Raw genomic sequence first — 16,941 nt, forward strand, 5'->3', positions numbered from 1 at the left:
AAAAAAAAAACACCTGAATAAATGAATAAAACTAAACAAAGAAAGGTAGATCACATTTTAAAAACGCAGTTAAAAAGCAGCAAGCACCAGCAGAGAGTACCTTGGCAGGCCAACGCAGACCTCCAGCATCCCCAGGCTGGAAGACACCCAAAGCAGTTTCTCGGCTGCACCTTATCAACCATGTTTATAAAGGCAAAGCTATTCCACATTCATTTACACGTAGTCCATAATTAACTTGCGATTTCTTTAAGATCTGCAACGCATTTTAAAGCTGCTTTACCTTGTACTACATTTTGCTCTAAGCCCCGGCAATTGAGACTCCCTTCGCTTGAGGGTCTGACACCGGGTTTCTGCTCTGCTCTGGGCAGCAGGTATCTTTGCCTCAGCATCCTGCCTCGTATTCACGCTAATATAATTTGGCAATGTTTGCCCACTCATCTCTGAGTTTGTGTTTGTTTGCAGGGATCTGTACTTGTATCTGTTGTTATACAGGAAGATCTGGCACACAAGCACSATAAAACAGTGTAGGATGCAAAGTCATTTACAAAACGCTGCACCTACTAACTCTGCTCCCCCTGCGACGTCCCCAGMGAAAGCACCGTTGGCAGCCCCCGACGCTTGGGCATCGCATCCGTCCTCACCAACCTCGCTGCTTCGCCGTGCGAGGCGGTCTCGTGCTGCCTCTCGCGCTCTTCCTCAGCCAGCGGTCGCTTCCGCAGCGTTCACAAGCCATCCTCAGCCCGCACCGCGTCCCACCAGCGCTAGGGATTTAGGCATAGCCCTGCTAGAGCAGCCTGCTTCCCCAAGATTACAGATGTAATATGTAATGGTTCAAGAACAGTATTGGGACACAGTTGGAGAGAGGCGTGATCCAAACTGGGGCAAAGCTCATGATTCTGCTTTCGCCCCCGCCGTGCCAGCACGGCAAGCCGGCAGCCCAAGGAGCTGAGCTGGCTAGAAGGAAATGCACAGCCAGGAAAACAGAATTTTGGTCAGATCAGCTCCTTGAGCCATAGTATCTCCCAAAGCAGGAGTACTAGAGCGGTTTCCACCAATCGTGGAAAACTGAAAGCTGTGTTTTGTTTTGTTGTTTAAGCACAGCTGCCRAAGGAACAGCAGCAGTACGCAGTAACTAACCTGGCTGGTTATTTCCACACCCCTCTGTATTTGACTAATCAAAGTTATTTGTTCTTGGCTGCCTCATTGGTCCAGAATCACATCGAATTACAAATATCCTTTCCCCTGTCCTCAAGTGTACTACTACAGAGATGGCAACTTCTAAAAATACCTAAAAGAGAAACATCTGCAGCACAAAACCACCATTTATTCTGGCGGTTAAAAACAAAACTGGAGCTATCTAACCCACCACAATGGAGACACTTCAAAAACTAACAACCCCGTAGGCAAGAGCAGCTAGGCTGCAAGGTTTTGCACGAAGAACACTCAACAATAACCTTCCCCAGCACAAGCTAACAAGCAGGAGAGTGAACCGACAGATCCCACTGCACAGAGACACGCTCCAGGGTTTTTTGCATAACGTTGGCTTCCYGGAAGACACTGCTCAAAGCCTCCCTTGCACCAGTCCAGCAGGCGCCTGCTGGACCRATCCTCGTTGGCAGGGGTTTTGCTCTGGAGCACAGCGCAAACGGTCCTGTAAGCTTTGAACACTGGGAATTTGGGGCTGCTAGGTTTGTCACTCAGAGGAGCAGCCTGTCATATGTTGGCCCTTTCAACTGGATCTTCTATGAACTTCTAACAAATCCCACCTGCCGCTATTACAGAGCTGATACTTGGTGAAAGGAGCCACTTCCCTCGCTCAGGCAAGGGCTGCTGTAACACAGCAAAACAGAAAATAACTCCCAATAGCCAGTATTAGAGATCTGCAATCCCTCAGACTACTTTGTGTTTTAGCTGTGACGCTGAGCTTGGAGAGAGGGTGTCCACTGTTCTCTTCAGAATAAAATGCAAGAATTTTGCTAGACTAGGCCTTGGAGAAAAAAAAAAAAGAGAGAGAGAGAGAAAAGAAAAGAAAAAAAAAAGAAAGAAGGAAAAAAAAGGTGAAAAGGGCTTCAAATAGACCACTACGGTTTTGGCAGGGGAGGAGGGTATTATTTGTTAACATTTGTTTTAATCTTTGATGCATTTAGACAGGTCATTCTCAGACACTTGAACAATTCCTGGTTTGGAATGTGAACCTGGCAAGTCTGTCAGAATCATCACAAAAACCTCAAGTAAATCCCTTCKTCATTAACAAGATGAAATCTTTGCTCTAAGAGGTAGGAGGACAAGTTAATTATCATTGTCATCTACGGGTTTCAAGGTAGAAATATCTGAGCAGTTTGAGTAGATAGGCTGGGCCAAAGCCCAACCTCCCCTTTGGGAAACCATCTTCGAGCTTGGCAATCTGTGTTCAAAAGTTAATCGACAGATTAGATTTGTTTCCTCTTTAATTATTGCTGGTAATAGCAGTTAGGCTGGTGAGCTCACGAATGGCAGCCACAGAGATGCAATAAAAACAGGACTTCCAACTCTACATCACCACATGTACAGAGCAGTCTAACACTCCTCCCATTTCTCCAAGGTAAGAAACAAAAGGAGATACTCCTCTGGACAAATGCATGGAGGAAAAAGCCATTACTCCAATCTAACTATTAAATACAAGAGCAACTGAGATAAGTCAGTGAGCCACAAATTGCTGGGGGCTAGGAGAACATGAAAGAGACACCACATGCTTGCTCTGCTGAGACGACATCCTCCAGGCATTTGAGAGTGACCAGCGCAGGAGGTAAGAGTCCAAGGCTAGACGGATCTCTGCTATGATGAGTACCGTTGTTATCCTTACATCCTTATATATAAGGATATATCCTTAACTTCAAGTTTCCCCCAATACCCTTCCAGTTCCAGCACTCTGTACTGCAGAACAGTTTGGGTTCAAGGTGTTCCTCAACACAGCCAGCCAGACTTCTATCTCCCCCTAAAACTAAAGATTTAAGCAGAGCCACAGCTCAACACAGCTTGGAAAAATCCTCGTGTTGCTTATCTTTCAACAAGAAAAAACAATATGCACACTTGGTTTTCATATAAACAATACAGAAATGAAATCATACTGTAACTGGCAAATTCCTGAAATAATGCTTACCTTTACTATTAATCAATTTTAACTAGTGTAACTCAGTGCTAGTAAAATTTTCCCCCAACATCCTATCAGTAAGTGAATTCACAGACAATCTAGAAGTTGCTATTTAAAACAACCTTCCCAAACCTTGGTTCAACTATGAGAACATGTGTATTCTGTGAATTATACATTTAAGTTAAAAATTTCTCCTGACACAGAGCACTGACACTCTGGAATTCTCAGGCCAAACCGTGAATCAAACATTTTGATCTTATTTAGTTTAGAGAAGGATTACCTCTGTCAATCAGTTCCACTGAAAAATGACAGCATGTGAGAACGAAAGAGAGAAAATTATACAAAGGAGAAACATTTGTTCAGAGTTGGAAAGGAAACGGATTCCAGCACATAAAACAAAAAGAAACAAGATAAACACAGGCTAACACACTTAAACAATATAATTCTACACTCATACTACGACTAGAGCTTGCAGGGGGAGAGGGGAAATATAGAAACAAAAATAACAAAAAAAAAAAATCCAACAAGCATCTGGACCGTGCTCTACTCAGGAGCTCACATCACTGCAGCTTGCAAGTATGATGGTGAAAAGTTTTTAAAATTCACTCCCTTTATGCCAGGCAGAGGCCCCGTTTGACACACAGACACAGAAGTGCAGAAGGCAGCATTTTCCTTGGACGGTTACTTCTGCACTGCTGCGTGTACTAGGGCTTGCATTTAAGCTCCTGCACTCCATCTGAGAGGAAAAACACAACATTTCTAGTTCTTACCATGGCCCACTGCCTAGCTTTGATCCTCATCTGATTGTAGCTACGCTCTTCAGCATACAAGGCGCTCATAAAAGCTCCAATCGACGTTCCTCCAATCATGTCTACAGGGATGCCAGCTTCAATCAGAGCTCGGATGACTCCCACTTGGGAGCAGCCCCTGTGCCAAGCAGAGAAGAAAGAAAAGATATTATCAGACAAGCAGCCATTGAAAGCATAAAAACACAAATGCCATTTTCTAAAGGAACTGAAGTGTGGACAAGCTGAACTGCCAGTCTGTTGCATCAATCAAGCAAGCATCAATGGCAGAAAAACAGTCACAAATTCAAAAAATCTTCCGAAAGACTTTGTGATGAGCTTAAGAAATACAGACCACCCCGTCCGACTTCAGTATGAAAGCCAGTGATATGAAAATGACAGCAAAGAATCAACTTAGTGATGCCAAAGTCATACAAGGGAAAAGTCAGCATGGWTTTAAGGGACCAGTGCATTAAGAATCTACTCAAGTTGTTCTAAAGGACCATGTGATAAGCAAGAATTGGTGATATCCACCATAGCTAGACATCAAAGACCTTTTGGGGAGATTCTTTTCCAACGATTCTTCAAAAAACTCTCCATCCTGGGATCACAGGACAAGTCATCCCACAGATTAATAATGAATTCAAAGTTGGAAAATAAAGTGCAAGAAGAAACAAACAATTTTCAGAAGGAACTTAGTTTAGCACGCAGACTTAGAAAAACAGCATACGAGGAGGCAATGTCTGCATATTATATCAATTCCTTCAGGAAAGTCATAGCTGCAAGATTCCTTGATTACAAGAGCTGCAAAAGGATCTCACAGCAGTTAAGGAGTCAGATGAAACTCAGCGCTGACACGACAAGGGAAGACCAAAGGAGCAACGCACATATGGCAACGAGCTCTAAACTAGCTATGTTCGCACAAAGATTTTGGAATTGCTCTGGATATTGTCTGAAAAATAACCACCTGTTGTTCAGCGGAATTTAAAGAAGCAAATAAAAGAAACCTGAATAAAACATAAGACATAAGAATGTAAACCCAGGATGCACCTGCATCCTGAGAGCTGCAAACAAGCTCAGACTTTTCATCACTAAAAGGATATAGTAGAAGTGACAGAAGGAAGTGGTAGGTAGAACACAGATAGGAACACATGATCTGAACCACCACGGTGGGTCTTACAAACAGCTCTTAAAATCAGTTCTCCCTTAACGGGAGAGGGATCCCAGTCCACCCCGCAAAGTCTTTATCTAAGCAGAGAAATCAGAAACGCAGGTTGATCACCCTCTTAGTGCAAAATTACAGCCTCCCATTTTGAATGCTTTGTCCACTGAACACTAAGCATGTCAATCAGTTCATTCTACCTGCATGGATGTTTTGCTGTCTAAGGCATACRGCTGTAGTCTTCCTTGCCTCATTTTCATCTATTTTTCTGTTACCCCTTGGTTTGCTCTATTTACGTCCTCTTTCCCCTTGCTGTTTACATCTTATAAATACTTGCTAACAGCTGCCAAGTCCACTGCAGGTGTCATTTGGCCAAGCTATGCCGAACACATTCTTTCCATTCAAGCAAATCCCCTCCAGCTGCTGAAATGTTTTGAGACACRTTGTCAGTTATATTAGTGAAAAGGACCTCAATGACAGATCTGCATGGGTGAAATCCAAGAGCAGAAAGGGGCTCATTTAGTTTTGCCCTCTGAATGCTCCTTCCCCTGCCCTACTATTGCTTCTTTTCATAAGGTGCCCTAAGTTAAAAGAACTGTAATTTTATCCCTGCCAGAGGAGTCCACTGTTTTTAGACCTCTAGATGCTAGCCATTTTCATAACCTGCTGCTTCTGCTTGGAGCTCTTGTGTGSTTTATCCCTGTGTCTAAGTCAGCTGATACTGATTTTGCTGACAAACAGACYGCAAACTATAAAACTTGCTTTCTGGAGAAAGCCTACATCATGTGGGTCCACTAAGACACATTAAGTATTTTAAAGTATTTCACTTCTTGGAGGGCAATTTCAACTGGCCAGGACTAGCTCCACACCAGCTTGCCTCCCATTCACCTCTTCCAGAACTGGATCTCCTTATTCCAGCATCCATGTGCCCACAGAATAAAAARGATTTGATGTGATCACTCTAGATTTGTTTTTACTTTGCTGTATGAGGCCCCTGAATAAATAGAGATCGTTATCACTTCTACTGGCAAGCCATTACCTCTGTCCCTTACATGAGCCAAGTCCCTGCCAAGGTTACTTTCTTCCAGTTGAACATTAACAGCAACATAACTCCAAAAACCGCATTGATTTCAGAGCACTGATCTGTAAAATGGGAAAGAAAGTATTTTTCTTGCTGCAAAAGGGATCTCCTATCAACCACCAGATTAAATTATGTATCATAACGCATCATAATCTGGTTTTATATACGACCACAAAGCTGATTGCTCCTGTTCCAGTATCCTGACCAGCTTTGTGATTGAATGTATTCGTGCAATCTAAAATCCTGAGGAAAGGCAAATGTGCCTGAACCCATCCATTTCTCCATGTGTCAACTAAAAGACACTAATTCTACTTGTTTTCCCCTGTTTATAGCTTTAGGGCTTCACTACCCCAGCAACGCTACTATAGGAAACTTCTCAACAACTTGCCGAAGTTGGTTCATTCTTGGCCACTTCTTCGCAGCTTGCGGCGTACGTAAACAAGGGCACACCGCCAAGGGAAGCTGTGTGCAGAAGCAGGCAGTTTGCCAAGCGGCACGCATCCTGCTCGCTGACAGCTCGCTGGTGCCTCACGTATAGCCAGTGTAGGCTCATGCTGCAAYAGAGGAGGAGAAGAAATTCAAGCCAGGAGCTAGGCCCCCTGCTAACTGCCAGCAACAGAGACAGGGTCCCAGCGCAGAGGAAATGGGGATCACAAGCCTCTTGTAATCCCAGGCACTTTGTCACAGGGGATCTGTCCCCTCCTAGGGCAACACGTGGGAATACACGCGTTCGGCTTGCAGAGCACGACAGAAGACTCCTTGTTATGGCACTGTACACATACCTCAACACCRGAGCGCTCTTGGCGGAAATGGAGGAAGGGATTGGGAAATCCCTAATTACCCAGCCAACATAGAAGTCGAGTATCACTTGCCTCCTGCGGAGACAAGGAGGAACAGGGGACTCCGCCTGGAAGTCAGGAAGCACCGGCTCAGATACCAGATGCACGTGACTTTGCTAGAACCGCACACGCAGCTGTGCTTCGCGTAAGGCAGCCTGCAGGTGCAGCTGSACAGGCCACTTCCTCCGGCAGGATTAACGCCTGGCACTGGGACACCAATAAGGGCTTCTGGCACCAAAGCSGAATGACCCAGAAGATTATTTTCAAGTAATTTGCTACCTGAACCCCAAAGCTTTGCCTTGTGCTCAAGTGCAGAGTCTATATATAAAGAAAAGCTCTTCTTTTCCACCATATATCATTCACTAGGCCAGCCCTGACTAGCGTCCTTGAATCGAGAGAGCGGAAACGGCACCAGTTAGTTGGAGGCAGCACTGGGAATAAGAGCCCTGTTCTGTTTTCCTCTCCACCACTGCCCTACGACCCAAGTGGGACAAGCCAAGGCMGGAATCGTTCTGTGCAGCAGGTTCCCTGCAACGCTCCCCGCTGCACTAGTTACCAAACGAATGATTGCAATATGCTCAAAAAGCCTCCAAAAGCCATGCTATACTTCATCAGTTCCAAGCACATTTTTTTCTTTACTAGCAGTGATCACAAATAAACGACAACGAAGCAGGGAGATGAGTTAGGGCGTCAGCAACATGCTTCCTTGGAAGGATATAACCTAGCATGGGAGATCACAGAAAGGCTTGCAGGAAAATTCCTGCTTCTGAAACAAGCCYTTCCTTTCATCCTTGGGGGGAATGCCGCTGGCGTGAGGCTCTAATGCAAGAMGACCAAGCTCAGCTGATAAAGGAAAAATTCTGCTGAGAGCAGCGCACGTGCTTGCTCCGCACGTGCCTGCCAGAGCTCAGATTAGACACGACTCACTGGAAACACAAGCAAATGCAACCAGACATTTCGGATTAAACCATCAGTGGGAATAGCGGGAACACAGGCTGTCCTCTGCATTGAGGTCAGGGGGCTGAAGAAAATATAGTTAATACAAAACGTGCAGTGACTCTGCACCAGTATTTTCTCAAGTGCTGTTTAACCTCTCAATAGGACGTTTGCCTGTCAGTRTCAGGAAGAATAAATGCAGTGCCGCAAGTACCCGTCGAGCGAGAAGCGACACTCGTTTTTCAGACTGTGACTAACAGAGTAGCAGGGCGATGCTGCAGCTTTTGCCCTTCCAAAGTCCACTTCAGTTTGAGGAGGGAAGAGAAAAATACAGTTCAGGTCTTTAGGCTCCATAGCATCTCTCGCTGCTTCTAATAGACTCATCAGGATGAAGGACGTATCTCTGAATGAACCAAAAGAGATGCTATTTCCTTTCATTAAAAAAYGGAATTAAGGTCATGACTGCTGCAGCGCTACTGTCTCGAAACAAAAGCCTCTCTGGAATTGGATGTTTGGCTTGCTGCACCACCTYCTAGAGGTAATTAAGTGGCAGAGAAGGTAGAAAAACAGAGGAAAATTGCTATGAGCACTTTACTAAGCTCCACTATAGCTAAAAAAATCCAAATTAAGTCTCTTTCATAACCTTAAAACTTCTGAAGAAGCAAGGGTATAAAAGTAAGACCCACTCTGCCTTAACCTAAGAACTTTGATTCAAAGCACGTTACGAGCAGTCATCAGATCACCCAGCACACTCACTGTATAAGTAAATATATATTCATCTGTGCTATATACATTTTTAGAGATGTGCCCAAGCGGTGCATTTCTCCAATGCTGCTTTGAAATCGCTAGAAAGAAACTCAAGGTGACTTGAGCTTCCAGGCCACTGCTGGCTTTTCCCCTCCAGGAGGASGAGCAGGAATTTTCAAAGCCCTTCCAGTTATGGCAAGTTTGTTCGCTTGCGCTTCCCAGACTGCAATCCTGAAGCTAAGACTGGTAGCAGCAGATCTCAGACTAACAGATACAGTTGCATCCACTATAGAGTTATCTGAATTTATATATTTTTTAATAGATAACTTAGAGTTACTCTGGAGATTCTCACAATGATATCTAGAGATGTGAGATAATGAAGAGTTCGTTATTTACACAAAAAAGTTTTTCCATCTGCTTTTCGTTATTTTTTGATTTCCTACATGGCATAGTCACTGCTTTGGAAAGAAGCCAAACAAGCTAAACTCTATTATTTCCAATTTGGCACCTTCAATCTTTTGCAGCTACAACACCACATACAAATGTTGCTTTGAAAYCTAATCATACTCGTATCCTTCCAATAATATTATTTCCCAGCTTCCCTGACCAGAAAACTTTCCAGTATCGTAAATGTGCCAGAAGAATTACAGTGATTGAGCTGTCAGCTCAAAAGGACAACAGAAACCAGACCACTGCATTTCTGCTCCYGCAGTACTGCTTCCGTATTTAAGAGGAATTTTCCAATCAAGGCAGCATTTAAGAATTAAGCCCCTTTTCTAAGAGAAACAGTGAGAGAAATCCCCCATTCTCTGCTCTTCATCCTAGTGTCCAGCTGTCAATGCGATGTATCCCAGCAGTTGCCCTGAAGGACACTTCCACCCTTCCACTGCAYGGTTTTAAAGACGACCCTGCCCAGGTACAAGTAAATTGATTCAGACACTCAAATTCTTCCTGCTTCCTCCTCCATCAACAGCAGCCTCATTTYATCCTCCCATTTAGCTCTGCCTTCAGATCCCCCTCATCTCCCTAGCTCAGAGATAAGAAACCATTTTCCCTTGGTGTGCTATAAAAACCGCAAGTTACCCTTAAAAGCTCCTGAATGTCCTACTCGGCACTAGTYGCGCACGAGTAACTCCTACTTGTCACAGCCCCAGTAAAACCGTCTTCCTGTGACAAAACCCAAACTCAACTTCTTTCACTGCTGATCCAGTTTCTATTCTATATACTAACTTTAGAACTAAACTTTAAACAGACGGGTTGGTGCTTGACAAATAAGTAAATGAGCAAAAACTGTTCAGACCTCCTGGGAGGGCTGTCAGGTGTGCTTAGTCCTGCAGCRGGAAGCATCATGTGGGAGTAAACCACCAGAGGACTGGAGGGGAGGAAAAATGAAAATAAAATTGGAGCAAAAGGAAATCAGAAAACTTGATGGATTTTTTGCTTTGTGATGATACCTGCCAGAGGCATATTTCTGTACGTGAGCGCAGGATGGGGAAAGAGAGGCTAGTGGCCAACTATACCTCCCTAATCACTTGCTCCTTGGAGAAGCCAAGCACGATTCTGTCTCATGCTCTGGGCAAAGAAAAGTCATTTTCTTTGGAAAACATATATTCTCCCTCCTCCACTGCCCCTCCCTGTCGTGAGTTACTTATGAAGAGTCTTCAAGAACCCTGTTTGAGCACAAATCTGGAAGCTGCAGAAAGGGCAGAAACAGTCCACAGACCTTAGAGCCAGGTGCAGAGGATCCACAGGGGAATAGATGGGAGAGGCCATGAAAGGCCAGCAAACAAGCTGAAGAGCTGTCCACTACCTCTTCCTGACCATATAAAAGACTGCTGTGAAAAAGAAAATAYGAAAGAACTTACCCATTTAGATTTTACTCACAAGTTCTCCAACTGCCTCTTTTTTAATAGGAGAGCTGATTGCCCAGATAAGTTTAGATATATTCCTAAAAAAACATAGCAACCCAAAGATTCATCATCCTCCCTAGAATGTGTGGGCTTTTCATCATAGTATTAAAACAGCTACATGAAAAAAAGTTCCCTGTAACTTGATTTATTCCACTTCTGGCTTTGCAACAAGGCACACATTTTAATTCTGCTGATACAGAGAGATGTAAAACTAATAACAAGAGTTAAACTGTAAGAAAAGTCCACCATCTGTTCATTTAATTTCATCAGCGTATCAAAGTACGGCTATGAATTAATGAGTTCGATGAGTTCGAGACTGGAGATCAGGACAGTCAAAATACACCCCTTGCAATGATATTTTTCTCCAGCCCTCAAGCTCCTGCTGCATGAAGGATTTAAATAGGAGATATTATAATCTTCCACCTTCATTACGAATRGCAACAGATGAGTAATTAGATAGGTGCTACACACAGGGAAAGAGAAAATCAGATCATTAACCATACTATGGGTGCAAAGCCATAAGAACTAGACTGATGTGCATATGATGATCCAACTATTGCACAACTCACAGAGCTATCAGAATCAAACCTGGTAACAGCCACGTGGTTCTGTCCACGCTTAAGACGACTGCACTTTGAGACAAAATTTTGAACTGATGCATAAACACCATTAATTAGCCTGAGCACTTGAGCAATACACAAGATGCACCATCCCTGAAGAAATCAAAGCAAAGCCTCTTAGGAGCAATCACAGTACAGTACATTGCCAACCATTTGCAAACAGAAAGTCCAAAGCCTTCAATATGAGTTCACAGCCATGTCTCACGAGGTTTTCTTAACGTAAGCAAATGCTCAGATTGCACTTCTATTTTTAGGATCTTGGTTTTATTTAAACAGAAGTAGTCCAGGATTGATCTGGATCAGATYCAAATTAGGTATCCAAACATAAGTTATCATCTTTGTTTCCAAGGCAGATCCCACCTTCCTTACCATTTTTCTCCATTCTCTCAGGGGGCAGCATCAAAAATAAAACATCTCATCAAAGGTGCAATTCTATCATTAAGGCCTAGACTCAAAGAGTTTAAAAGCTTCTTAGCTATTTCAGCTCCTGCATACCCCACYGAAATCAAATCTGCTGTTTGAAATACACTGGGAAGCTAGATGCCTATGTGCTTTGCTGACCCTAAAATTCAGTTTTTGTTTTACAGTCTGGCTTATTTGCACATAGCCATGGATCCTCTACTCATTACAGAAGCACAAACACACAGGGTATAGGCCATTTCTCCAAATATCTGTATGAATAATTCCAAGCCTCAAAGTCCCCACACATCAATCTGAGCTAAAAAGAGACATAATAAAGAAAAACTACCACTGYGTACTGAGATACAGATATCTATCTGCACACACATAAACATATTAGCAGTCATCAGATACATTTCAGAGAAGGGAAAGCTATCTAGCAGAGTAGAAAGCCAACCATATTTGAAAAAGGGCAAAGACTGCAGGCTGACAGATGCAAAGATCACAAGGATTAACCTTACAGTTGCTAACTTCCTGCCCTGCCACAGGTCCAAAGCCTGAGACCTCGCTTGGCATGCAAAGGAATTACTTTGAAGAAAGGGAACTGGAGAAAGGATGTTTTAGGATATTCAATTTTATTCCCCAAGTCTTAGAGCAGACTCAAGTCTCTGTCATGTAATTTCGATACTTCTGGACTACAGGAAACAGAAATCTTGCCTTCCAAACCATTATGGCCAGTAATAGACCGCAAGTGCTGCGAGATGTGCTTCATCCTTTGGTTCATAAGGGAAGAGAAGCAGCATTTTTCCCAGTTTCTTTTGTACTTCAGTTTGGTTTCCCAACATCTTTATCGGCACCAGCAGGATAAGGAATGGGATCCTTTTAGTGGAACGTATTCCCTAAGACTTGTTTTGTTATAATACAGGAAAGCAGATTCCCTACATGCCACCTCAGGATCTTGGTCTCAGGGGCAGCTCTGCAGGAACCTGGTGGCTTCCTTCAGAGCCCTCTCCTATACCATGGGCAGAAAGATCTCTGAGCTGGCTCTCAGCACAATCCACAAGGGATTACAGAGCTTGTTTGCCCAGACCCTGTATGGCCCAAAACGGGCAAGGATACTCCTAAAATCTCAGCAGCCCCAGGAAACGTGTTCACCATGTCTTGGTAACACACCTAGCAAACATGAATGGAGTTACCAACAGCCTGCTTATTGCTGAGCACTGGAATAAACAAGAGTTAACTTCATCCTAATGCTTCGGCTGGATATCAGATTTCAAGCAAATCCTCCAGACACATTCAGCCCGCTGAGATGAAGGTATAAATCCACTGCGTTTAAAGGGAACAACCACCTTCCTAAAACATCAGATGATTCAGAGCAGTAATAATTTCTCATTCCTTCAGCAACTTAACCCTCAAAAGCTACAATAATTCATGACAATACAAGTAACTCAGAGAGAGGTGGCTGCTGCTTTTAGAACTATCCTAGGCAAAGTCGTAACAAAAAAAAAAGAAAAAAAGAAAAAAGAAAAAAAAATTACCTGGAACTTTGCTTCATAATTTAGTTCTGCACAACTGTTTTATGAAACTGTATTTTTTGAGTATTTCAGAGTGTTAGAATCTAAATTGTACACATTTTTCATGCTGCCAGCCCTGTTTACTGTGAATTTTAAATACTGTGAGACAGGGATAACAAATCAAGGAGATAATTGTGCCCCATTACAAACCATTCACAGCAGCCTTAAGCTTTGCTACCAGTAACCTGTTTGCACAGTGCAGCACAGGTCGAAAGCCCACCGCCCGACCCGAGAAGAGTTGTTTCGAAGCTGAGCGCATTTCTTTTAAGCTGACAAATAAGGACACTTCTCAGTCTTGTAAAAAAATGTAATTTGCCAACTGTCTCTACAGTTGAGACATCCTCTCCTTTGAGAGAGGATATGGAAGTGGGAAGTGGGAAAGGGACAGGGGGCAGAAGTAAGGAAAGCAAGTGTGAACGACAGTGGGATGGACAGGCAGCAGGGAATCTGGGTAATCTCAGGGCTTGGATGTGTCAAGGAAGAGAAAACAAGATCTGTAGATTAATAGAGACATAGTCAAGAAAAGAAAAAAAAGACAGGAAGGTTAAATATGATCTAGATAGGTGGAAGCCTTAAGACATGATTAAGCAAGCTCTTAAGACGAACAGCAGGTTTATTCTCCAACAAAAAGAACCAGTAATACCAGTGCAGCTGAGCTCCTTAAATCCTTATCCCTTACATTTAGGGACGTCCCTCATCAGAATCAGTCTGTATGAAGTTTTGAACCCAGTAAAGGAACAGAAATACCTGGACTGATGTTTAAACTCATGCAAGGACCATCAAGAGTCCTGGAAATTCCCATGTGATTTTCTTTTATCTTTTCTGTAACCTCTACATTGAATGAGTTTATAAGCCTGTAGGAAAAAAAGCATTAGTTTATATTCTTTGCGATAGTATTTCCAGTGCACACCTTGGAGGCAGCTTCTGAATTCAGGTGGCAAGTTCTGCCCCCCTCCAGTCATTCCCCCCACACACATTCTTTTAACACACGTGACCAAGTTTAATAATTCAAAAAGGTAACTTTCATCATGCTTCTAGGTACTATGCCTCATTAAAAGCCCAGTAATTGAGCTCATGCACCCACTATCTCCACATCCAAGTATTGCACCTTTGCAGTAGCAGTTTTAGAACAACTTTTTTCCTCACAGGCTTTCTATGATATGAGTAAAGAGGCTCACTCAGGATGAAGGGAAGGTCTTCAGCGCCGTTCTTCCCCTGTGCTGGAGGCCTCAACCTCAGATACAAGGGGGGGRAAAAAAAAGTCCTTCCTTTTTTCCAAAGCTGATAACCCAGGGTCCCTCTGAGGTTTCTGATTTCCAAGAGAAGAAAAACCATTGCATGCCTTCCCTCCAATCCTGCTACGTTTGAGGGTCCTTTACAAAGAAAAGCACAGTGAAGCACCAGTGATCCTGACTGTTTCTATCATCTGCGGCTTTTTGCCCAACTTGACCATGCTAGGGATTACTTATGTGCTAGAAGCCTTCATCCTAGTGCAGACTAAGAACAAGCAAATTCCACCTTCAACAGCTTCCTGACAAATGGCAGGGCCAAGGGATCAGCGGCTCATGGCAGAGAAAGTAAGCAACACTGATAAGCAGATTTCTTGTCAGACTTTCCTGAACGAACTGGAGTCGCAGCCAACCATAATGACCACGGAGACAGTCAAGCCGCCATATTCCATCCTTGTGGTTCAGGGGTCTTGGAGTCAAGCTCTGAGGGCGTAAGCAGGCAAACAGGATTTTCTGAGAGCAGAGTGATTACGAGAGCTGCCTCTCGGGCACTGTCTCATCTTTTCATTCACTAGGCAAACTCATCAAATCAGAAGATAATTCCAGGCTTTAAGGAACAGAAAGAGACTCAAGCCAGGCTCAGCACATCCCAGGGGTCCCTCACTCAAAGCAGCAGCTAATAAATTCCTGGGTGGCAAAGGTACCGGCACATTTGGCCTTCTCTCAAACACAGAGTCCAAGCACCCTACATAGAGCACAGGCTTCAGGAACGCACAACCAGCCAGCCAGAGAGGGCAACAAGCAGGTTCAGATGCACACAAACATGCATCCATCACGAGAATGCTTGATTTGCTTCTCCCAAGCTGCTGCTTTTATCCTCCTCTTCCAGAGGGCCAGAGCAGAAGAAGAAAAGGCAGAAAGGAAGAGTTGATTAAATGGGCCAACAGCCCAAAATGCAAAGGCACAAGTCGGATTCTAAYCCTTGGAGTCAGCAGAAAGAACAGCGGAAAAAAGCTACAAGGTGAAATAATAAGTTTGAGGAGAAAGCTGAATGGGGGAGAGAAAAGAGCAAAGAGCAGATGCCCAGACAAAAAATCTCCAAATATCCTCGAAGAGCAGGTCCATGCTCTGCCTCCAGGAAAGGGCAGCGGAGGGGAGCGAAAGGCACAGAGCACCGCCGAGTCCTGTCCACTGCTACGTCACTCGGCGCAGGCAGGGCAGTACGCGCCGGCTCCACGACTGCCCGCTGAAGGCCCCCCAGCCCCAGCTGTGTTCCCAGCACGGACCTGCAGCTGGATAGTATCCGTTTTATTTTAGATAGCCCATCTAATCGCTTTTAACTCTTTCCCTTCCGATTCGCACATCTTACGCGCCTCATGCGTTTGTATGATGTGCAGCGCTAGAGATAAAGCTTCCTATCAAAAGAACCAAAACAGACTTAGGACTAGACCTTTTATTTTCCAAATACACACAGAAAGCAGCAAAAATAGGATATTTCACTATCACACACATTCCCAGATCGTGCTGTTAAACAGGCGTGTTGGACCAAATTTGCTCCTAGAATAGCGACATTTATAATCAACAAAACTTACCAATGTTGCTTAAATTAGTCTTTTGACACATCATGACCAATTTTTTCTCCAAAGCTATAGCCATTCCCAGACCTTCTCCATTAATTATTTACTCCCCATAAATTTCAGTCTCCAAGTGGCTTTGCTGAGGCAACTATAGAAAACCAAAGAAAGGGTGGGCTGTATGTGGGATGGCTAAAAGATTTATGGAGGGTTTACACTTTTGTTGCGGTTTGATGTTTCATTGTTCTGGCAACCAGACTGCATGGAAAGGTATTATTTTTCTACACTAAAATCCCCTTTCCTTCCCTCAAACTCCATAATGTTTCTAACTGAAATTAAATTAGCACTTAACAAAAGCAAAATACTATAATTTTAGAACTGTATCACTTTGATCTGTTATATTTTTATACTCACAAGAGAAAGAAAACCCCAAGTTCCTATGCTCCTTTTGTCATGACAAACCACAAAGATAATTACCAGGAAACTGCTCTGGTAAAACCTCCCAAACCGACTGTCACTGGGAAGCCAGACAAACATTCCAGAAATAACTAAATAATTGATATTACTGGAGACACAGAACACAATACCATTAACAGAAATAACCATTAGCCAGCATCCGGTAACTTTATTAGCTGTCTTTGGTTATTGTGACCAGTATGATTCATACTTTTAGAAAAAGGTAAGAGGATATTTCTTGTCGGATATTATCCGAAGCCTAAATTAACTATCAAATGCCTGTGCAGCCACCCATCAAGATGTATGTAGATGGAATAGGCTTTAATCACAGAATTATTAGTAGTACCTTAGATGAGAGCACAATCTCCTCAAGGTCTCCCTGTCAGCAGAGATGGGGATCTAAGAACCTACAACCTACAGAACCTACTGTGAATCTTCCAAAAGCAGTTTTCTCTCTCTCGCTCTCTCTCTCTCTTTTTTTTTTTTTTTTTTTTTTTTT

At 43.4% G+C, this 16,941-nt stretch overlaps 1 protein-coding gene across 2 annotated transcripts in view; it reads right to left on the minus strand.

Moving 5' to 3' along the window:
* PNPLA7 (patatin like domain 7, lysophospholipase) overlaps window positions 1-16,941 on the minus strand; it is a 131,084-nt gene that overhangs the window by 33,643 nt on the left and 80,500 nt on the right. For both annotated transcript variants that reach the window (XM_085320004.1, XM_085320005.1), the window contains exon 27: window positions 3,901-4,057. In XM_085320004.1, coding sequence (XP_085176130.1) covers window positions 3,901-4,057 — 157 coding nt within the window. The remainder of the gene's footprint in view (window positions 1-3,900; window positions 4,058-16,941) is intronic.

The sequence above is a fragment of the Rhea americana genome, unplaced genomic scaffold, assembly GCF_003343005.1.
Source record: "Rhea americana isolate MKP2758 unplaced genomic scaffold, rheAme1 scaffold_61, whole genome shotgun sequence".
NCBI lineage: Eukaryota > Metazoa > Chordata > Aves > Rheiformes > Rheidae > Rhea > Rhea americana.